The sequence below is a fragment of the Cryptotermes secundus genome, unplaced genomic scaffold, assembly GCF_002891405.2.
Source record: "Cryptotermes secundus unplaced genomic scaffold, Csec_1.0 scaffold1412, whole genome shotgun sequence".
Lineage (NCBI taxonomy): Eukaryota > Metazoa > Arthropoda > Insecta > Blattodea > Kalotermitidae > Cryptotermes > Cryptotermes secundus.
The window spans coordinates 40941-66451 of NW_019737102.1; the positions used below are offsets into that span (position 1 = coordinate 40941).

The 25511-nt window shown below is 36.4% G+C and overlaps 1 protein-coding gene across 1 annotated transcript in view; it reads left to right on the forward strand.

Annotated features, from left to right (window-relative positions):
• Window positions 1-25511, forward strand: part of LOC111870222 (fat-like cadherin-related tumor suppressor homolog) — a gene marked incomplete at its 5' end in the record, with an annotated part of 105677 nt that overhangs the window by 17611 nt on the left and 62555 nt on the right. Inside the window, 9 exon segments of the mRNA XM_033753719.1 lie at window positions 590-834; window positions 1706-1892; window positions 2559-2787; window positions 3535-3787; window positions 7335-7555; window positions 9093-9548; window positions 13041-13199; window positions 14337-14508; window positions 16403-16627. Of these exon segments, the coding sequence (XP_033609610.1) occupies window positions 590-834; window positions 1706-1892; window positions 2559-2787; window positions 3535-3787; window positions 7335-7555; window positions 9093-9548; window positions 13041-13199; window positions 14337-14508; window positions 16403-16627 (2147 nt within the window).

Sequence of the window (25511 nt, forward strand, 5' to 3'; positions counted from 1 at the left end):
AATAATACACTGTATAATCACCGCTTCTTATTTCACCTTGTCCTTTCCACCGCACTTCGCTGACACCTAGAACAGACACTTCATTCTTCTGCATTTCCGTTTTCAAATTCTCCAATTTTCCTGCTTGATTCAAGGTCCTGACATTCCATGTTCCAATCTTGTATCCATGCTGTTTCAGCCAGAAATTTATCAAAACACCTATATAGCGAAGCCATTTCATCAAGTAGGAAGTGTTCATAAGTGTATATTTAATCATATTATAAAACAGTCATATTTGTGTTAGTCTCCTTGTTACATTTACCAAAATTTTCTTTGCCAACACTGTATTGTGAGATCCATGTGCTGACTAATGTAAAGTGCAAGAGCTCAAACGTGCCACATCTGAAATATCTCACTACACATCTTAATATGTTAAATAGTTGATTTACTTATTAAGTTCAGTAGTAATTAGATACTATTGTTGTCTTATCTCCATGATAAGGTATTGCATTGTCATGAAACTGTGAGAGGTTATGTTTATTTGTCTCACATCTAACAACTTTCCTCTGAATCATGAAGAGTTACATGTAAATTATATTATCTTTTGTAGGGAAACAATTGAAGAACATATCCTGACAGTAATGGTAAAAGATCAGGGAACGCCATCCAAACGAAATTATGCCCGTGTGGTTGTGACAGTCCATGACCATAATGACCATCCACCTGAGTTTACAAGTCCCATTGTGCAGGGCAAAGTGTTTGAGACTTCACCTATTGGTACTGCTGTAGTTCAGGTGTATGCCATTGATAGAGATCGTGGACAGAATGCAAAGATCTCGTACTCCATAACTTCTGGTAAGTTATATAGTTAGGCTCTCACTTACAAATACACATTTGCTTATAAGCATGTATTTAATACAGTACAGAAGAATATGTATAAAGGCAACATTGTGATTCCTAAGACAAAGTACTTAGTGTATAGTTGATGCTTTTTCTTTTTGTATACCATTCATCAGAGAAAGGATAAGAATTAGGTAACTCCATAGAACTGAGTCCTTCTTCAGATGCCAGTAGTTGCTCAGCCGCTCAAGAAATTCCCAACATTTTAAGGAACCCAGAGGTTCAGTACCATTTTCACAAAATTCCCTTGCTAGTCCCTATCATGAGCCAGATGAATCTATTCCTCACCTTGTTATCTTATTTCTTTAAGATCCATTTAAATATCCTTACATCAGTATCTGAGTCTTACTAGTCATCTCTTTCCATCAGGTTTTCCCACCAAAATGTTGTTATTCACATCACTTTTCTTCCATGCATGCTACATTCTCTGTCCACCTCATTGATTTGATCATTCTAATTTTATATGGTGAGGAGTACAAATTATGATTCTCTGCATTATGCATTTTCCTCCAGCATATTATTAATTCATCCCTCATATGTCTGAATCATTGGTACTGTGTTCTCAGATACCCTCTGTTTGCTGTTTTCCCATAATGTAAAAGATCAAGTTTCAGACCCATACAGAACTACAGGTACCAATTTCATATTAAAATAATTTCTCTGAAATTTGGAAACTTTGTGTTTCATTATCAATAAAAGTTTTAATGGGTTTTTCTTTGAATACCAATTCATGTCAGAACCTGACAAGGATTTCAAAGATAGGCAGAATAATTCACCTTAAACAGCATATTTTATAATATTAATTGTTTCTTATATATTTTCTTAGGTAATGTTGGCAATGTGTTCAGCATTGACCCTGAAATGGGCACAGTGAATGTAGCGCGAGAGTTAGACTACAGTATCATGTCTGAGTATACTCTTATGGTGAAGGCTATGGACAGTGGTTCTCCTGCTTTGTTTTCTACAATCCATGTGCATATAATGGTTACAATGGCTGATAATGCACCACCAAGGTAAGACATACATGTTCTCTTCACAGCACAGAAGTGTCTAATACTGTTTGAATTCTACATTTAGTGCATTCTATATTATGTAATAAATTATAATTTTGTTATGATACCGGGGATGTGTTATCTCACCATCATCTGGCCTGACTGTAGGATTGTTATGTTTTCATTGTACAGCTGAGAAAACACAATAAATACTATCAAATAATTTGTGACCTGCTAAAGTTCTAAGTGCAATGAAATTATTAATCCAATAATTATATATATTTACCCGGAATTATAAGCATTCAGCATATACTGGTAAGAGTAATGAAAGGTGCACTGTTAAATGAATAGTATTTTGTTAAGAATGTTATGTGAGGTTCAGTTTCTTTAGGTTAGATTAGGAACAAAATAATAGGAAAGGATGCAGAAATTTAACTTAATTGATGTCTGTATGTACTGATAAATATACATACACACTAAATTAATTCAACTTTCTGTGTTGTGTGACCCATTATAAACTCTGTTGTTTCCGTTAGAAATCTGTGATTTGTTAAATAAGTATTGCAAAACTTGTTGTCAGTTATTTTACTGCCTAAACTCAGCATCCAATTTTTCTCGCTCAAAAGGTTATAAAGGTTAATAATAATACTTTATTTTTGTAATCCTCTACCTTCAAATGTTTAACAGATTCAACAAACAAGAACATGCAGCTGAGATCTATGAGAATCAGCCAATTGGTACCTATGTGAAGCATCTTGAAGCACGCAGTACATCATCTTTATTTTTTGAAATAATAGATGGGAACAAGGATGATATGTTTTTCATTAACCCAAGCACTGGAGTTATTATCACCAAACGTCAATTAGATTATGAACTGAATAAATTCTACAATCTTTCTGTAGAAGCTACCAATATGGTAAGTAAAAGAACATGTTTCATTTATGTACTAGAGCAGTGGCTCCCAAACTTTTCCATTTGTGGAGCAGCTGAATATCATGTTGCTATATGTGTGGAACACTGAAAAATTGATCTGTTATGCTTTCATCTCAACTAAGGTCAGTGTCAGTAGTGGAAAATATGATGCCATATTATAGCATGTTCCCCACATCTCAGCAAACAGCAACAGCTAAAGCAGCAGCAACAAAACAATAATTTTTGAACATGCTACAGAGACAAAATATAAATAAAAAACACCATTCTAATGAGAGGTTGCAATAAATATGCAAAATTGAGAAAATTATACCCATTATGTTAATTATTATTCAACACTGCATTAAGGCCAACTTTCAGCACCATCTCCCACAAATAGTCATAAACCATTTCCTTCCCATATCCTCATCAAAATGACATCAGCACTCACATAATAGGCATGATATACTGAAAAAAAAAGTGCTTTGTAATTTGTGATCTGCTGCATAAGTTGTGCTCCTGGAACATACTGAGATTTGACGGTTCGTTGCAATGGAAACCAGAAATTGTGTAATGACAATGGTAAATCCAGTGCTGAATAATTTTCCCTCTTTAGTGTCTTCGATGCAAGTATTGTCACCAGTACTTTAAGTCGCCCTAAATCTCTCTTATTCCTTCAGTGAGAGACAGAATTTCACATTAATATAAAGTTTTAAGTTTTCAGTTTTTGTGATGTGCTGTTAATTCCTTACAGGCTGGAGCAAAGGCTCGGTGCGGTGTGATTGTCCATGTACTGGATCGCAATGACAATGCACCACACTTCACACAGGCTGTTTACTCAGGTTCTGTGAGTGAGGCAGCTGCTATAGGTTCCCTAGTATTAACCAATACAAGTGCTCCGCTTGTTATCACAGCCCGTGATCTAGATTCAGAACTAAATGCCTTGCTCAGCTATGATATTATGGAGGCCCTTCCTCGGAAGTTCTTCCATATTGACTCCAGCACAGGTTAGTAATGTGATAAAAGACTTTATATTCTGTAGCAAAAAGGAAGGAAAGATAATGTCATGATTTAGCGGTGTGTGACTGTAGACAGGGTGTGGATTTATGAATATACGTGGGGCAATCCAAAAGTTTCCGAAATTTGAATTTTGTGCACGAATGGTTACAAGTACATCGAAATACCACTAGATGTCTCCTCACACATCTTTCTTGAATCGGTGTGGCAAGCGGCGTCAAGTTGAGTGGTTGGGTTTATTGTTGGTGAACCTATTTCCATTGTTGTGTTTCCGTGAGTTTGCGGTTTTGTGACGGCTGACCTGAGAGAGCAGCGTGTCTGTATAAAGTTTTGTTTCAAACTTGGGAAAACCGCTGCAGAAATGCACCAAATGTTGTAGAAAGCTTTTGGTGAAAACAGTTTAGGCCAGACACAAATTTACAACTGGTATAAGCGTTTTAAAAATGGCCAAACATTGACTGATGATGACGATCGTTCAGGACGGCCGTCAATGTGCAAAACACCAGAAAATGTGGCGAAAGTTAGGGATCTGATTCTGCAAGATCGTAGACTGACCATCAAGACCTCTGTAACACCTTGGGACTAAGTTATGGTATATGGCAACGAATTTTGTCAGAGGAACTGAACACGAGGAGGATTGCAGAGAAGTTTGTGCCATGACTGCTGCAAAATGAATAGAAGCAGCATCGCTTGGAAGTCTGCAGGGAACTTCAGCAACAGCTTCAAGAGGATCCAAACTTTCTTTCGAAGGTTGTCACTGGTGACAAAAGTTGGGTTTATGGCTACGATCCTGAAAGCAAGTGGCAATTGTCACAATGGAAGAGCCCTTCTTCACCTTGGCCTAAAAAAGCTCAACAAGTCAAGAGCAACAGTAAGTCCATGTTGATCTGTTTTTTTGATATTGATGGGATTGTTCGTAAGGAGTTTGTCCCTCCTGATCAAACAGTCAATAAAGAGTTCTGTCGCGATGTTCTAAGGCTTTTGAGGGAGAACATGAGGAGAAAACGCCCAGAGAAGTGGTGCAAGAATGACTGGGTACTCCACCATGACAATGCACGACCGCATTCAGCTTACATTGTGCAGGAATTTTTGGCTAAAAACAAGATGGCCATTGTTCCCCACCCACCGTACTCGCCAGACTTCGCTCCATGCGACTTCTTTCTCTTCCCCAATATGAAAATAAAGTTGAAGGGGCGAAGATTTGATACAGTTGAGGAAATTCAAGTGGAAACGCAGACAGTACTAAACACCCTAACAAAAAAGACTTCCAGGATGCATTTGAAAAGTGGCAGAAACCCTGGGATCGGTGTATGCGCTCCCAAGGGGACTACTTTGAAGGTGATGGTGCAGAATAAGATCTAGGTAAGATGTAATAGTTTTTATTAATATATTTCGGAACTTTTGGATTGCACCACATATTTATTGACCACATATACACACCACTTGTAACTACAAGTAATTACAGCACTGTCTCTAATCTCCAAGCTTTACAGGTCACCACAGCACCTGCTAAGCCTTTTTTCCATCCTGATGTGTATGTATCTGCTGTTCCCTGGCAGTGGCTCCTAACAATGAAGATTCTTCAGCTTCACACACTCAGGCCATCTTGTTACAGTTGCCCATGCAGAACTCTTGTCAACTGACAACTAACTGGGTCCCAGCCTGGCGGCCATTTCACACCAACCTCCTTCACAGGCTGACTTACAACTGACAGCTGAACTCTCTCACTCACCAGCCAAAGTCAGAGGCAAAGTCACATTGCGACTGACGGTTGGTCAGTCAGTCAGTCGGTCAATCTTGATGTCGAGCCCAATCTGGTGCTTATGACCAGATATTTATTACTGTTTGACAGTTTCAGTCTTGTTATTGTGGGACACCCTCTCTGACAGAGGATGACAGCTACTTCACTTCTTTTATAACCACTTTGCACAGACCAAACAGAAAACATTTTTTCTCAACAATTCCTCTATTGTTGCTTGCATATCCGTTACCACAGAAATTTGTTTACCGAGCCATTGCCCAGCAATGTATGTCTCCTCTGGCTCCACTATTCTGTCTCTTAGGAGTCATGTCACAATAATATATGACCTCATGCATCCTTTTGCCTTTTTGAATTCCGTTATGGAGGAAGAGATTTTGATGAAATCTAATATTGTTCTTACAAAAATGTATCAGTCATCCCCTTTCACATTAAGGAATAAATACAGGTTTAGATGTACCTTGATAAGTTTGAGTTTGAGGCTAGTTCAGCAGACTTTAATAAAATGGATGTTATAGGTTATTTTATGTTTACTTCATGGAATGTGTTGTTTACCTTACAAAAATGTATCAGTCATCCCCTTTCACATTAAGGAATAAATACAGGTTTAGATGTACCTTGATAAGTTTGAGTTTGAGGCTAGTTCAGCAGACTTTAATAAAATGGATGTTATAGGTTATTTTATGTTTACTTCATGGAATGTGTTGTTTACCTTACAAAAATGTATCAGTCATCCCCTTTCACATTAAGGAATAAATACAGGTTTAGATGTACCTTGATAAGTTTGAGTTTGAGGCTAGTTCAGCAGACTTTAATAAAATGGATGTTATAGGTTATTTTATGTTTACTTCATGGAATGTGTTGTTTACCTTACAAAAATGTATCAGTCATCCCCTTTCACATTAAGGAATAAATACAGGTTTAGATGTACCTTGATAAGTTTGAGTTTGAGGCTAGTTCAGCAGACTTTAATAAAATGGATGTTATAGGTTATTTTATGTTTACTTCATGGAATGTGTTGTTTACCTTACAAAAATGTATCAGTCATCCCCTTTCACATTAAGGAATAAATACAGGTTTAGATGTACCTTGATAAGTTTGAGTTTGAGGCTAGTTCAGCAGACTTTAATAAAATGGATGTTATAGGTTATTTTATGTTTACTTCATGGAATGTGTTGTTTACCTTACAAAAATGTATCAGTCATCCCCTTTCACATTAAGGAATAAATACAGGTTTAGATGTACCTTGATAAGTTTGAGTTTGAGGCTAGTTCAGCAGACTTTAATAAAATGGATGTTATAGGTTATTTTATGTTTACTTCATGGAATGTGTTGTTTACCTTACAAAAATGTATCAGTCATCCCCTTTCACATTAAGGAATAAATACAGGTTTAGATGTACCTTGATAAGTTTGAGTTTGAGGCTAGTTCAGCAGACTTTAATAAAATGGATGTTATAGGTTATTTTATGTTTACTTCATGGAATGTGTTGTTTACAGGATGAGATTTATCATGCAATGAAATGGACTAAAGAATACATACAGCCAATGTACAGTAACTGACTTGTCCTATGTCATGTAACAATGATCTATAGAGACGAAATAAATAAATATCTAAAAAATATGAAAATGTAAATTTTGCCATTATCATTAATTTGAAGAAGTGCGATGAAGCATAGGATATCAAAAACCAGAATCTGAATAGCAGACATTTATAGAGGGTCAGTCCTGCTAGCATTTTCCAGATTACAACATTGAATCATTTTTATGTTGATACAGGAGCCATTCGTACTGTGATGACTTTGGATCATGAGCAGATATCTGAATTCCATTTCCACGTGAAAGTATCAGACCTTGGGAAACCAAGGTTATCATCAGAGACAGTGGCAAAAGTTGAGATTTCAGTAACAGATGTCAATGACTGTGCACCGCGCTTCGTTCATTCAGTTTATAATACCACTCTTCTCCTGCCAACATATAAGCATGTTGCTATTTTACAGGTAAGCTGATGCACTGATATAAATGATAGAACAAATAAAAGTATTAAATATATTATACTGAAATTTCCAGATTCCTCTAGGGAGTAGAGGGCCTGGACACTAAACTGAAGAAAGTGTTAACAATAGAAAATTAAACAGAAATTATTGGGGTTATTGAAACTGAATGTTAAATAAGAAAAACTTAAAATGGGGATCTGCTTAGAAAAATTAAAATGGTTATCTCCTGAGTCACAGTGAGTTATATTAATCCTGTTACTTTGTGTAAATCTGACTTTGCCTTTTGCTTACATGCCGTCTATGTGCCACATTGCTCATAGATGGAATAAAGTCAAAATGCAAAGTCAAATCTTAAAACTATAATTTTATGTTGAATACTTTGTCCATATAAAAGTTAAATAAGAGTGTAGATGTCTTAGTAGTGGAAACACTTCACCATGCAAGTTGTATCCTGTTGAATGACACTGTGGGTAACTGGGGTATAAAATATCTGTATTCAGAAAATATGTCTCCTAAAATACTGTATATTCCCAAAATGATAGTAGTATGCTGTTACTGAAGTGATGCTATTTCATGAGGAAGGATGTAGTTGGCCTTAAGCCTTTGAAGCCTCAGATTCATCAGTTGTATTAAACAATTCAGTTCCTATGTCATAGTAAACTCAGTGACCTACATTACGAAGACGAATTGGTTACTGGATTAGGAAAATAATTACTTTTTTTTAGGAATCACACCAAGCCCATGCATGTACTGCGTAGACAGAATGCTGTGATGGTAAAGCAAGTGGTATATATGGTAACCACTCTGCCCTAGAAGGTTGATGTGGCTGGGGTAAACAAACTAGCTTCAAACATATAACGTTGAATGATAGAGTGGGTAATGAATAATGAATTGGTAAGGATGTGGAAGGCAGCAGTCATTGCCTGATTTGAAATTCTATCATAGAATTTGCTTGGAGGGACTGAGGAGAACCTTGAAAGACCTCAGTTAGTGTACCCAATCTCCAGGCAAAGATTTGAGTCCAGGATCTCGCAGAAATAATGTATGAGCATTCATATTCATATCTTTATTTGTTCCAAAAATCCATATTTGCCAATAGTGCCTCCAGATGTAGAACAAGTCTAGTTTTATCATATATAAGTCACCAGTACCATAATTCTTAACTACATACACAAATTGTGTAAATGTTACAAAATACCATATGCAACTATGAAAATGAGATACAATATGACAAACCCGCATACAAAAATTTCTATTTCCGTACAAAACGCTGTATCCAGAGATATAAAATTAAGTGAAAATAAGATCTTTATAATTTCAAGAGACAGTGATAGACTCACACATTTTAAAATAATTAAAATGACATAAATTTCTCAACATAGTAAAAAGAGCGATTCAATAGAAAGAATTTTAAGTCCTCTTTAAATAAATCAAAAATGTTCCCTTAGTTTTATCTGGTCTGCCTTGACCATTATGTTTGGGTGTTTCCTTGTAAAGGGAATTATTTAAGTTATTATAACTATTTCTGTTTTATGTACAGGTGAATGCCACTGACCCCGATACATCTGTTGGCACAGCACTGCGTTATGACATAATTGATGGAAATGCAGGAAATGTGTTTGCCATTGATGCCAGCACAGGAGTAATCACAGTTATGGATCCTGACAATATCAAGCCTTTTCCTAAACTCCAGTTACGTGTCTCAGATGGTAAATTTTCCAGTGTTGCAAAAGTGAATATCCGCGTTGAAAAATCTGAAAACTCTGGCCTAAATTTCCAGAAAAATGTTTACACAGGGGCGATAATGGAGAATTCAACCAAAGTGACAACTGTTGCTGTTGTTAATGTACTAGGAAGTGCCTTGAATGAACATGTGATATTTAGAATTCTCAATCCAACAGACAAGTTTGAAATTGGATCCACTTCTGGAGCCATACGGACTACGGGAGAGAGATTTGACAGGGAAGTGAAGGACAAATATGAATTGATTGTTGAGGTAAGTTAGAAATGTTAAACATTTTCTTAATTGTTAGTATAATATTGGGAGTCTTGATTTTCTCTCACTGGATATGATCTCAGATCAGTTGATTTCAGTAATGCATTTCTGTGGAGATTCTGGATACATGTCATGATGGTAGTGATTCTTATGATAGCAACTTCAGGGTGTGCCTAAAACAAAAGCTAATGGAACACAATTACAGTGCAGTGTTCAGCGCCACTTATGATCATTCTCAAGTTTCATTTGGTGCTACTAATATTTGTAGTTAATTCAGTAACACTAAATTATTAACTGTTATTCTGCAATGATTTTGGTTTACTTAGTTTTGTTCGAGTGGTTTTTCCTCCCTGCCTCCCTGTGGTCGAAAACTGTAATGTGAGTGTTCTGTCTCTGAAGAATATGAACTTGGTACAGTAGGTACTAATAACAAGTTGCTTATACTCCCAGCATTTAATTTCTTTCTTTTTTTTTCTGTTCTTTTTTGATCACAAACTCTAACTTACTTACTTACTCACTCATGGACCTGAGCCCTTCTTGAGGAGCTGCCAATTCTGCAGCTACTCAAGAATTTCCCAGCATTTTATGGAAGCTGAAGGTTCATTACCATGTTCACAAGAGCCCTCCACAGGTCCATATCCTGAGCCAGATCAATCCAATTCATACCATCCCATCCTATCTCTCTAAGATCCATTTTAATATTGTCTGCCCACCTATGCCTTGGTCTTTCCAGTGGTCTCTTTCCTTCTGGCTTTCCCACCACTATCCTATATGCATTCCACATCTCCAACATTCGTGCTACATGCCCTGCCCACCTCATCCTCCTTGACTTGATCATTCTATAAAGAGGGAAAAATGTCTTCCCGTGAACAGTGATCATATGTATGTTTTTTTCTTTCGGTGGTGAGAGGCAGAGCCCCTTGGTATTTAGGCTGCAATCAGACCTATTATTATACCAGTCCTGGGTGATAGGTAAGAGAGTGGAGCACTGGTGGAATAATAACTGACAAGGAAAAACTGACATACTCAGAGAAGAACCTGTCCCATTATCACTCTGTTCGACACAAATCCCAAATGGACTGTCCCTCTGTGGTGAAAAGCCAGCAACTAACCAATATATAAACAGTAACTCCATACAGCTCAGACAGAGCCCAACATTTTGGAGGAACATATACCATCTTCAGAATTAAAGAGTAAGCCAAGCAAAAACCAGCAGAAGTGGGCAGCAAGCTAAACTCTTCTGAAATGTCAGACTGTCTCTGAAGTACCATGATGTTAACAATCCAGAAGTTATTTTATTACTTGATTTTATTGCTTTAGATATAAGCAAGAGTTCTGTATACTGATTCAGAAGAGATATTGCTCATTGCATTTTATTCCATACTCTTTCCATGTTAATGGTTTAAATATTCCAGTTTTTTGCTCTGAGCTTTTGACATAATGCTTATTTATGCTGCAGCAGTAATGAAAATCTGCTTGTTTTGTTTCAACAGACAGTATCTTGCTTATATAGTTAGGTTAGCCACTGCCAGAACAAAGTGATTTATAATCAGTCAATATTTTACAATTGAGTATTTATTTCCTGCTACAAGTTTCGGTCCCATAGAACCATCATCTGGCAGTGATGTAAGAATATGGGTAGGGTCATTGAATTGCTGATATAGTTCCATATTTGGTGCAGTGTGTCATACTCGTATGATACAGAATTGTGCCTCGAATGAAATATAAGTATTGAAATTAGGTATGTAAAGATATATAAAATATACCTAGGGTATATTAAAAATAAATATTATACAAGTATGTTGACTTTGTACATGGTGCAATCCAAAAGATCCCAAAATATATTAATAAAAACTATTACTTCTTATCTGGATCTTATTCTGCACCATCACCTTCAAAATAGTCCTCTTGGGAGCTCATGCACTGATCCCAGTGTTCCTACCACTTTTGGAATGCATCCTGGAAGTCTTTCTTTGTTAGGGTGTTTAGTACTGTCTTTGTTCCACTTGAATTTCATCAACTGTATCAAATCTTCGCCCCCTCAACTTTATTTTCATCTTGGGGAAGAGAAAGAAGTCGCATGGAGCAAAGTCTGGTGAGTATGGTGGGTGGGGAACAACGGCCATCTTGTTTTTAGCCAAAAATTCCTGCACAATGTAAGCCGTATGTGGTCGTGCATTGTCATGGTGGAGTACCCAGTCATTTGTGTGCCACTTCTCTGGACGTTTTCTCCCTCAAATGCCTTAGAACATCGCGATAGAACTCTTTATTGACTGTCTGACCAGGAGGGATGAACTCATTATGAACAGTTTCATCAATATCAAAGAACTCAACTTTCGTCACCAGTGGCAAATTTCAAAAGAAAGTTTGAATCCCCTTTAAGCTGTTGTTGAAATTTTCTGCAGACTTCCAAGCGATGCTGCTTCTGTTCATTTTGCAGCATTCGTGGCACAAACTTCGCCGCAATCCTCCTCATGTTCAGTTCCTCTGACAAAATTCATTGCCATCTACCATAACTTAGTCCCAGGGTGTTACAGAGGTCTTGGATGGTCAGTCAACGATCTTGCAGAGTCAGACCCCTAACTTTCGCTACATATTCTGGTGTGATGCCAGTTGACAGCCATCCCAAACGATCTTCATCATCAGTCGATGGCCATTTTTGAAACGCTTCTACCAGTTGTAAGTTTGTGTCTGGCCTAAAGTATTGTCACCCAAAGCTTGCTTCAACCTTTGGTGTGTTTCTGCAGCGGTTTTCCCAAGTTTAAAACAAAACTTTATACAGACACGCTGCTCTCTCAGGTCAGCCATTGCAAAACCGCACTCACGGAAACACAGCAATGGAAATACGTTCACCAACAATAAACCCAACCACTCAACTTGATGCTGCTTGCCACGCTGATTCAAGAAGGGTGTTTAGGGAGACACCTAGCAGTATTTCGATGTACTCATAACCACTTGTGCACAAAATTCAAATTTCTGGAACTTTTGATTGCACCATGTATTAAAGGTAATAAAAGTATTGAAAGATGTATTAAAAATTATTTAAAAAATTATTGAAGTTATTAAAATTTATTAAAAATTAATAATTATGTAAGCCAAGCTTTAAAGTTTCAAAGTTATAGTTACCAGTGTTGTGTTGAGCTACATCATTATATAGTACATGGATCCAATGTTGTAAGCATCCACGTTGTAGACATCCATGGTACCCAGCGATAATTGTCAAAGTATATGGAAGCTATTGTAATATGTAGTGCTAAGGTACACATGTTCATCGATATAATGTTGTGTGATACTTGTGGTTGTGAATTATATTGTATGCACTTCCTTGTATGAGCATTGTACTGGGTATATACTACACTGCATTTAGCTCAATTGTAAAATATTGATTATAAATCACTTTGTTGTGGTGATGGCTAACCTAACTATATACATTTGGGCACGCAAAACAGGATGCATACTGTGAAGATAATATCTTGCTTATTTCCACCACAGGCCCACAGTGATGATGCAAGAGGAGATCGCCCTAGGGTTGCACATGTAATGGTGAATGTAACAATCCTAGACATCAATGATAACTGTCCCATGTTTGTCAACCTTCCATACTATGCTGTTGTGTCTGTGGATGCCCAGAAAGGTGATGTAATAACAAAGGTAAGAAGAGTGTGTCAAGCCCCAAATTAAACAGTTGAAATTTTTATGTTTTAGGGAACACTAAGAACTTTAGGTTTTTACATCAATATTAAGGAATTGTTAGTACTTTTTAAGTTATTACTATGTTGTAAAGTAAAGCTGAAATTATCCCAGGCTATAATTACTTAAGCACCACGCCATGAAGATGTATGGGGATGTGAAGGTGGTGTACCACCATTCTTAACCTCAGCACTAGATGGAGGTGGTGAGTGGCCCACTTCTCATCCCTGCTGCTTTACCCCCAGGGAAACAGTCCCTGGTACCCACTGTACTGGATGCTGAGTGGATCCTAGAGCCAGCCTGGACATTATGGAGAAGAGAAAAGTCTTTTGCCTCTGCTTCAAATTGAACTCATATTCTTCAGTTATCCAGCCTGTAATCTAGTTTCTCTATTGAGCTAACCCAGCTCTTGAAGAAACTTCTCACATTTTAGAAGACATGAACTGATCCGTGTATCTCTGTATTGGAGTTCATGTAAAACATAATCACTTTCGTAAGATTTGAGGTTTCCACGGCGGTGACTATGAAGAAAGCAGTCTTCTGGGATGTGGCACCGTGTAGATGTGTTCTTAACCAACGTTTCAGAGGAATGTATCGCCTTCATCTTCAGGGTAGAAGGAAAAATAAGAAATCCGTAAGCAAAGAGTGAGAACCAGTACAAGCAAACTGGTGTTGGAAATAAACACAGCTATGTGAGAGCAGTGAAGGGGGGGGGGCAAGTCTACATGGGAAATCAATGGAGTGGGAGGGGGAAGGGGCTGGAAACAGAAGCAGGGTTTTTCTATGAATGAAATGAATTGTGTTGGGGGAGAGAAAGGCAAGGTTAACTGGAGGGCACTAACCCTTAAGCTGTGGTGGTGGGGGTTTGCTATGTTAGTCGATCATGGCCTGTGTAGCCTCGTGGATCTGGCGTCATGTCCCAGGGTGTTTTTTAGGGAACAGATGAGAGGCTTCCATGACCTGCTGAGACAAAACCTCCCTCCCTGTTCCCGAAAATTTGAACAGGGAGTTGATGAAGTTGATGCTCTTGTGCAAACTATTTTGCAGGAAGTGAAATGAAGGGGTTCTGATATTTGGTGGTTTTCTTGCTTTTCTCAGGTCAGTGCTGTTGATATGGACAAGGGTGAGAATGGAGAAGTACGCTATGAACTTATTAAAGGTCATGGAGAACTGTTCAAAGTGTGCAGGAAAACAGGAGAAGTGACTCTGAAACAGAACCTGGAAGGACACAATCGGGAATATGAGTTGATTATAGCAGCATACGATGGAGGTAAGGTTGCATTACATTTTATATCTCTTGAGTGCATGTAGAAGAAACAAACAGAAGTAAGGAATTTTTTCTTTTCCTAGAGATACGAGTAAAAGTTTGGTCCTCATTAGCCTTCTCTTTTAGCTCAAGACACATGTTTATGTGCTGCAGCTTTTGATCATTTGTCAAGAGTCAGGGATCAGACTTCATGGCATTGCAGCGTACATTCAAATTTTCTGTTAACATTTTGCGGACCGCGCACCCTTAGAAGGGTTTTCGCTTTTAAACATGGCGGACCGTTCGCCTGTTAACAGGATTTTAAAACATGATAAGTTGCAACACACTATACATCTCTCTGGCACCACCCAAGTTGCACGCAATGGCGTAATAAAACTCTGGAATATTCGCTTACTTGTCAGTAAGTTGATCTCGCTGTTTTCTTAAGCCACTATAAGTGATAATGCTTTGTTGCTCTTCAAGCTGTATGTATCAGCCAGTAGTTAGTGTTGGGGTATGGACAAGGACAGATTCTTTTCCGATGAGCCAGCTGACCTGCCTTGTGAGATGCGTAGTTATGGTGTTTGAGAGAGCAGCAGTGACAGGGGAGAGCAAATAATTGTGGCCACTTGTGGGGGGTAATAACATTGCAGGGACAGTAAAAAATTTTANAAGGTAATAACATTGCAGTGACTAACATTGCGAGGACAGTAAAAAATTTAAAAAATCACAAAAATCTAAACCCTGATTCAAAATTGAAATACAAAGCATTTCTGATGAATGTGGCAAAGCCCTGGGCTACAGACCAGATGGTGGTGGCAGAACCAGAGTCAGACACAGACTTAGTGTGACTGTGCCCATCCAGTCCCACCCCACGCAAGCCTCATGTGGATCCCACAGGGCGACTCTCGGGTGATATGCGGAAACATACCCTCGTGAAAATTGTAAGAGTAAACATTCCAAGGGGAAGCATCTTTCTAGGCAATGCCGTGTTTCCACAGTTCACAAAAAAAGGAGCATGTCTACATCTGCAAGTTCTGTGTAATGCCACTTCACAAAGGGGAATATTTCAAGAAATATCACACTCTCAAGCACTTCTAGAAGCATTGGAAAGTGTTCTCAAAAAATTTTAGTTCATAAAATTAATCAGGAAATTTTATATTAATTTTTAAAGTGAACAGTGCACAAGTTAGGGTAGTAGGTTTAAAAATGCTGGTCCCCAGGGTGATTTAAATATTTAAATCGCCGGTCCACGAAGTGTTAAAGATCTCCAGGAAAACTCCATAACTGATGCTAGTGGTGTCATTGAGTTCATGGATTGTTCGGTGACAGTCTTTGTGTATGACTTCTTGAATTTTGTCAACATTTTCTGTCATTTTTCTGGTGCTTGGTTTTCCCGAACATTCGTCATCTTCACCTGACATTCAACCAACCAAAAAACATGAATGCCATTGAAGGACAATTGTCCAGATTAAAGAATGTTCTCCAAAAGCCTCATGAAGAGTTTCAGGGGTTTTGATAGCAGATTTACTGAGCTTCACGCAAATCTTGATGCAGACGCATTGCTCGAATTGCCATCCATTGCAGACAAAACAAAACAGAAAGTCAAGAAAGCACTCATATAAAAATAATGCATATTCACAGCGCAGTGTCACATGGCAGACTGGTGCAATAGGCTTGTGGAAGTGTGATCCTGGCCTCCCCTCTCATCTTCTTTCACTGAGGCAGTTACAAGAATAACTGTATGAGAACTTTCCAGTACACCTCATATGTTTCAAAATGTAACTTTTAGGCATCCAGAAGTGGAGATAAGAAATATTTTGCAGTTTGGTTTGCTGCATTAATTTTTTGTGTAGGTGGTTTTGCCCATTTGACATTATTTATTTGTAATACATTTAATATGTTTCATGTTCTGTAGGCATCAGTGCATGTTCAACGGAAGTCCCTGTCCATGTGAAAGTAATAGATAAGTCAATGCCGCTCTTTGACAAGCAGTTCTACACCGATAGTGTTCTAGAAAACATCGAGTTGCACTCCCCTCTGTCTGTTAGTATTCAGGCTGAGTCACCTCTTGGACGCAAACTCATCTACAGCATTGTCAAGGGCAATGATTTTGAGGAGTTTGCTCTTGACTTCAACACCGGTAAGTAACAATGTGGCCAGCTACCTGGCCAGTTTGCTTCAGTGCTGCATGTCAGTGTTATGTAGAAGTCAGGATTTCTCATTTTATAATTTTGTCATGAGAAAGAAAATGAATGGAAAGTGCATATTACTAGTAGGTGACATGTGTAATGGAAGGGCATTGCAGTATTCTAACTGGATGTGTGTGCTCACGGATGTCTCAGTATATGAAACTGAAGCACAGTGAATGTGTTTGCTATGATGTTTGGTGCCTGTCAATTTTATGCTATATGCAGAAGTTGTGAATTACTTAGATATTTTAGATGTTTGATCTTACCATTGACATTGAAGCATAGTGAACAGCATGGATATGAGGTTATTGTAAAATACGTTATGAACATTCAGGAGTTAGCACAATGTGCAGTAAATATCAATGGTGCAAAATTAAAGTTCATTGTTTCTTATATGAATATGAATGAATATTTATTTATTTATTGTTTGTCATTGGTGATTGTGGACATAAATCATCACAGTATTTATGAAATGTGTATTAAATATCATTAAGAAGAGCCCAACAAGGACTGTAGGGGATCTTACTCTTGTTTAGCTTTGATTGCCTTTATAACTTAAATTTGATAATTAGAAGAAATTTGAATATTTGAAAGGATTATCAGTTCTCTGTCTCATATTTCTTAGGATTATGGGTTTTGCTGATTGTGTTCTCTCCATAGTACAACAGTTGCATGAAAATATATTGTCCTGGTTTCTTTGCTTCCAAGTTTGACATTTCTATTTTCATTGTTAAACTAAAAAAAAAGTATCCTTCATTTATAATATATTTCAGATTTGCCTCAGTGAAAAAGTAGAGTGGTGTAGCTTTTGATGCTAGAATTGTTTCTGAATGGAATAATATATAAATTTCATAAATTCCTAACAAGTATAATTCACACATAAAATAACACAGTGTTTGGATTATTTAATATTCTGTATTTAATAGATGGAGAAATTGCATCTGTATCCTGTATGTAGAATTTAGTTTTGAGCACATGAATGTTCCCTCATATGAAGACTGTATAATTAATACAAATAACAGATGACTGTTCATTCATACATTCATTCATTTCCCTTATTTTCCATATATCCATACAGGTAACAAACCTAGGATGTGGAAATGATCCCTTTGAAAATAGATATATCAAGATACATATACAAAATTACATGACTCACATAATCAAAATCACTTACATTATTCGATTAACATAAATAATATTATAAAGTAAAAGATTTAATAAAATTTTATTTAAATCACCTATATTAACTGAATTAAATACATTACAAATTTACACATTTATGACCAATTATGTTGATAATATTCATTCATGGAATAAAAAGAATGATGATATAAAACTTCTTCAATATAAATTTAAAATATACGACATAAACTCCGTCCTAACTGCAACAATTTATTGTAGTTCTTTCGTCTTGCTTTCTTTTACACTACTTCTTGTTTTCAGCACTGTTCAAGTGTTATTCTGTGTAGGCTCCCTGTGTGCATGCCGCTGCTTATCTTTAATACACGTAATAAGTAGCTGCTGCAGCACTATAGACATAGGGCAGGTAACCCTGAGAATTTTAAATTTTAAAATTTGAAAAAATTCTAAAGAAATTTTTAAAATTGGAATTGAAGATTTTAAAAGTGCCAGTTTATGAAAATCAAATTGATGTGCGTAGGTTAACAAAGATTTTGTACATATCAGACAGATATCAGCGGGGAAGATTCTGATATATCGAAACCTATTAGTAATGGTGAAATGAACAATTGGGAAGACTAGTGTTTTTTAAATTTTAAACTACATGCAGAGTAGCAGCTACATGAGAGTATACACCTGATGATGGTCATTTGCGGCCGAAACATGTAGTGTAGAAGAAAGGAAGACGAAAGAACTACAATAAATTGTTGCACTTAGGACGGAGTTTATGTCATATATTGTGTAGAGTGCAACAGGATGCTTAAATACAATATTGTAGATTTAAAACTTTTCTCATCAGTAGCCAACATATTTATTGTTTGAGGAAGATGATTAAAAACTTTAATACCTGATATGTACACACCTTTATTGTTCTGAGTTCTAAGTATTATAAAAGTGAAAAGTGATCCTGCTTTGTATGGCAATTTTTTTTATTGCAAGTAGGGTGGGACTAAGTCCCTTGTACTGCGGCCACTTCTGGCCTATTGTACCAGCCCCAGATGATAGGTGAGGGTGATTGTGGAGCAATTGGTGGAATGAATATGGCAGGGGAAACCAAAGTACTTGGAGAAAACCTGCCCCAGTGCCACTTTGTCCACCACAAATCCCACTTCACCAGACCCGGGATCGAACCCGTGCTGCTGCGTTGGGAAGCCAGCGACTAACTGCTTGAGCTATGGTGCGGCCTCTACATGGCAATTTATTGTGTTTTATGTAATTATGAAAAAAAAAATCCTATTTGTAATAATATGTTGCATTTGAAAATGGTGAACTTTTGTTGTAGAAATTGTGTATGTGGTTATACAAAGTAACCAGACCTTCACAGAGACATGGGTCTAGTAAATTAAAAGCAGTTTGAAGCTGAAAAGTGTCTGGTAAGGTCAAACAAATAGATGATCGAGACTATGGGTAAAATATACAAGGATGCCCTCTCAGTACACTGTTTTGGTATTATGTTTAAGCATTATGTCCATTCTGTGTTAAAAACTGCTACCTGACTGACTCACTGAAGTACTTGTAGAGTGTGAGTTGTTCGGTTGTATGGTCCTGGGTCTCCTCTGCATTCTATTATGGCTCTGTTTAATATTGAACAGTATTTATATATTGTTGTTATGGATTTATATGGTGAAAGTATGAAGGTTATGAGCTATTTGGAGTAACAAAACCTTTGGTACTTATATAAAAAATAACAGTTTAGAAATAATTTTTAAATGCAGACTGGAATAGAGGAAAGTATTTCATAAATCATTAGCATCTGTAGGTATATCAGAGTAAATCATGGGTTCACTTCTTTGGCAGAATAAATCTAAAGACAATGTAGCTTTTAATGTATTAATTTTTTCTTGTGCATTGATAGTACAGCTTTTAGTATATTTATTTTAATTTAGGAAATGAATGAATGAATGAAAAAGAAGGACTTAGGAAGTGAAAGGCCTCTTCCACATCAAGGGATGTGAATTAAAATAAAATTTGTACATTTAAAATTATTCTTAAGAGGTCTTAAATTTGAAGTATGGGCTTCAAGAGTTGACTGAACAGAGAGTAACTGTTTTTTTTTATTTTACATTCTATTTTTTAAATTTTTTAAAAATCAACAAAGAAGAAAAACATATACTCGTATTAGTTAGTTTATTTACATACAGTTCACAGAATGTCATTTTTGCTGCAATCAACAGAATTACTCAGATAATTATTTCAAAATAACACAAAGTTCAAGTAACAAGTGCCACAAGGAATGTACAGTTTACATTTACATTTATTTTCACTTCATGGATCCAATCAGTAAAACCCCTATTATCCAGTCTACAAGTAAACTGAACTGGAGGGTGGTTGGATAGCTGACAATCTCAAATAATACAAATATCGTTGAAAACAAGGAACGGTTATTTACACACTTTGGTTCACAACTGTCTTATGAAATAGTAGCAAGTATATCATATTTAGCTTGTAAGAACAGTATCAAAAACAAATGCAAAATTTAACTTCTATAAATGAAAAACTCTGCATTCTTGCCATTACTTACATCACTGGAAGTATTTTCCAAGTGCTCATGTCAAGTTGAATAATATAGAATGTCAGTTAAGTGAAGGCTGGCCAGATAATTGGTGTTCTACTATAATCACAAGTCCAATAATTTTAACATTTCACAGCCACTCTCATCATAGGTAGCTGTAATACTAAACATTCTAAGAAAACATATTGAAAGGGAAACTTCATGTTATTATGAAGTGTATCTAGAAGAATGGTTCATAAATTTGGCTTCTTTGCGTTACTGTATTCTTGGTAAATGGAGTACAAAGGGTGAAAACATGACTTGCACTTGCTGAGTTCTCAGTGAAGTGTGAGACACTGTTGGATTGAAATCATTGTAAAGCATATAACCACCATATTTGGAACTTAGCTCATAAGTTAAAGCAATTACTATAATTTAAATTTATTAAAATAATGCATTAATGAAATTAATTTTATCATGATGTACCATCAATAGCTGTCTGATCCCAGTAAGTTCCATTATATCCAGCTTATTAACCTTATACCCTTGGGGCCTGGAGATCATGATGGATACAAGTCAGTTCTCCAAATTATTTTAGTCATTTCTTCCTGTTGTGAACTTTCATATGTAGGTCAACTCTTCACCAGGCCACACCATAGCTCAAGCGGTTTGTCGCTGGCTTCCCACTGTAGCGGCCCAGGTTTGATCCTGGGTCTGGTCAAGTGGGATTTGTGGGTGACAGAGTGATGCTGGGGCAGGTTTTCTCCGAGTACTTTGGTTTCCCCTGCCAATCTTCATTCTGCCAATTGCTCCACAATAACCCTCATCTATCATCTGGGGCTGGTACAATAGGCCAGAAGTGGCCGCAGTACAAGGGACTTAGTCCCACCCCACTAGCAATAATAATAATAAAAAAAACTCTTCACCAAGTATTTCTCTTGGCATTTAATAGGTAATATATTTAGCTTACTTTTAAAGTTGTTAGATAGTTTATAGTAGTTGGTATCAATTTTTAAATACTTTAAACACTTTCTTTATTATGTCAGCCAAAGAATTGTCCTATATTAGGGGGTGCCGTGCAGTTGGGTGAATTCTCATTCCAGTATTACTTCACAGAGGACTATTTGGGTTAGTTATTTTGTGCAGCTGTGGACTCTTGAGGTTATATTGTTGACATTATGAAGTTGTGGTATTAATGTATAGAAAAACAAAAAAAAGGTTATTTTAAGCTGCTGCCTATTCAGAGAAAATTTGAAGGCAGAATTATTCATAGATGAACATGAGAGGCTGTGGCCATTGTATTAAGTTTATGAAAAGTGATGCTGATGAAGTTTTCATGAAGAGAATAGCATCCAGTGCATCAGATCCCTTGATGACTCCTCATAAAGAGAGATTTGTAACATCTCCTTTAACTGTTTTAATGAGTGTATTATTCATAGAACTTCTATTTACTTTTATGTCACTGACAAGCAAAGACTAACACAGAAGAATATTCACTGAAAAAAAAAACATGCAAAGTAAGGTCACTCAATTGGGTTTACAGGGAGCTTACCAAATTCTTGAAATGTGTTAATGCCATTCACATAGGAAGCCATACATGACAGCATAAATGTTGACAATGAACTAATTTCATGGAGCATAGTTTTTTTTTAGAGAAGGTAATCTAGGTCAAGGTTTAGATGAACAAAAACAAAGGAAAATCTAATCCTCATGGAACATCATAACATCAGAGCTTTGAGGATATCATACTTAATGATCATAGCAAAGTACTGAAGTGAGGTTAGTTTTTATAGATGAGACATACATGCATGGCTTTCACTTAGTACCATTTGGTTGGAAGATGATTCCATTAGGGCCCTGCTTGCTCCTAACTCTAAAGGGCAGTGGTTGGTTATAGTATGTGCTGGTAGTGATCGGGGTTTGATTCCTAACACATACATTCTGTTCAGACTGCATGAGATTATCACAGTGACATGAATAACAAACATTTCAAGAAGTAATTAACAGAGAAACTGATTTTAAATCTTAACTCCACACAACATATTAGTAACAGATGTTACATGTTACCACATGTTCAGGTTAATTCAGCACCAGCACTGAATGCAAAGAAAAGCACTATGATATCTTGTCTAAATGAAAAATGAATTCCATATGCAGAAGATATGCATATGAGTTGTATGTTTTAATAAACACTCACAAACCCATGTATCATGCATGTAGGATTGTGTGAGAGTACTGGGTAAGTAGGCAGATGTTTTTCATTAGAACTGTATTAGCAGACCAACATGTTACAGTGAAGTATGTTGCTTCTGAACCTGATGCCCAACTACAATACTTTCTCTGACACATGTATCAGAGGCCAGGAAGAATAAATATCATAGTACAATAGTTGATGAAAGATATATCTAATATGTTCCTTGCTGTGATAGACATCTGTATCATCTGGCTCCTGCCATGCATTTTTTATTTATTTCTTTGTGTTTTTTAAATTATGCTTTTAATAGATCAGATTGAATAAGAGGGTGATTAGTGAAAAATAAGTTAATTCAAGGTAATTAATATCTAAGAATTTACATGGAGGGACTGAGTAAAAACTTCAGTCAGGATAGCTAGTGTCCCAGCCAAAATTTTAATGTTGGATTCTCTGAATACAAAACTACCACTTGACTGCATTATTTGGTGCTGCAATGGGAAACATATTTTATACTGTGATGTGATTTAATATGAGGAATGCATTTTGAAAATAATTCTAAATTAAAACTTTCTGGTTGTCATGGGAAGAAAATGTCATTTAACCAATATAAAAAGCATTTCAGTCAGTCTCATTTTTTATTTCCATATAGTTTAAACTTTTAGGTACTAAAATATTTCAAGGCCTGAATGTACAGCAGTGCAAGTCTTTCTAGCTTTATAGTTAAACATGCTGTTAAGGAAAATAATTGTTTTAAGCTGTACAACAGTTTTCATCACAGGATTAGTCGGTGTTAGAATAACTACACAAAATTCTCCTACATTCTTGTTGATCCATGCCATGTCTTTGCAGAAGTAACTCAGGCAAGTGGAAATGTAGCCTGTAGAATATGGAGTGTAGAGAGCTGACAACAGCTTGTTATAAATGCCAACAAAGAAAAGCATTATGGAAATATGGATAATCTTTTCCAGTGCAGGAACTAAATGTACATTTTACCTTATGTAAATTTCACTCCCTTAAAAATTATGTAAAGGTTAGTTTCAATATAATGACATAAAAATGGAAATTAATAGAAATTGTATGCCCATTGAATACAGTAAAACAAAGGATATAAATATTTCAAATATTTTTGTCTGTAAAGTAAATAGTCTGTTGGAGAAGTGTAGTTGTGGACTAAATAATCTGCATTATCTGCATTATAATATCATTAACTTACAAACAGATCAGTCAACAAAACCATATTCCATGTGCATTATTCTGTTTGAGCATTATTTGAGTGCTTCAGCAGTTGTTGTGAACAGAAATAACTAGGAGCTTATATGTACTATTATCATTACTTTCAAAATACTGGGAGCCAAGGTAGCTCAGTTAGTATATTAAGTAGGTTATGGGCTGCAGGACAGAGGAAATGTGATTCACTTCCTGGCAATGGCAAGAGATTTTTCTTTTCTCCATGACATCCAGACTGTCTCTGGGCCCCTCCAGCCTCCCATACAGTGAGTATGGGGGTAACAGAGACTGTTTCCCTGAAGGCAAAGTGGCAGGCTCATGACTCATGACTCCCCCATGCATTGTTATGTGATGTACTGTTTAATTAATTAAGCACAGGGAATATTTTGCCTTTTGCCATTAGTTCAGATCACTTGGCATTATTGGTTTACAGAAAGTTGTGCTGTACGTCTGGTAGTTCATGCGGTATCATACTCACAGAATAAATATTGTCTACCCTTTTAAAATTCTTTCATGATTAGAAATACTTGAATGACAGCTCTTTCATGAAAGAATGAATGTGTAATTTTGAGAAGTTAACACACACTGTGCATGTTTCAGCAACCTTTATGTCAAAGGACAGAATCCTTTGGCAAGAGGAATTGTATTTAAGGATCATCTGTGTATTATCATTGTTGCCTTGTATTTGTCCATTAGTAATAGTACTTGCTGTATATATGTAACCTGCTGTGATTTACGCTTAACATTCTAAAGGTTCGAACTGAATTTAGGAAAAGTAATTTATTTCCTTCAGGGCCTAACATGTGATAATATATATATAGTCACAGTTGAATTGTTGATTCTTACTGTTTACACATATTCTAGAAAGTAATATTCCATGCTATATTGTACGTCATACCATAGCAAGTATAAAATGTTGCCCACAATAATAAAATCTCCTATTTTAATGCAAGAATGATAAGCGTGATTTTAAGACCCATTAATGTCCTCCTTTTTACACATATTGGGTGCCATTTAATACAAAGTTATCTTTTTTTCCTTTCTTTTACAAACTCTTTTCTTTTTTATTGTTTGAGAATACAAAAAATTCTGTTACTTGAAGTGTTATTTAGTGATCATGCACCATTACAATGGAAAGATTTCATGATGTGAAAGGGATAAAGAAGTTTTGTAGAAATACGATTTTAAATAACCACAGCTGCTCTGAAGAAGTTAAGGGAGATAAGGAAAGTACTGTTTTCTAGGATATGGCACTTTGTAGTCTGGTAGAAGGTTACTGACTTGAAGAATGTACTGTTTCCATCTTCAAGGTCGAGGAATAAGGCTGGCAAGCAACCAGCAACAAACAGAGCACTGTGCTTGCTTGATGCTTGTTTTGTTTACTCTTCAATCCTGAAGATGGAGGCACCACATTCATCCAAAATATCTGTAAATTTTCAGCAGGCTATACAGTGTCACATCCCAAAACATATATCGTTCATAGGTACCACCATGAGAACCTCGAATGTTGCAGTGCAAGGTAGTTTTCTTGATATAATAATATGAAACATAGAAAACTGCCATTTTCATAATGATGTTAAAGAGATGTTCCAGTGTATCTGTGAGAATATAATAAAGTGAATGGAATCATTTACGAATTTATCAGGAATGTACATATGTTCTTACATATGTATATGCAGTTCTTTTCTCTGATTCAAAATATTAAATGTTCATGGTTTTGCTGGAGGGCTGCTGTGTGGGATTT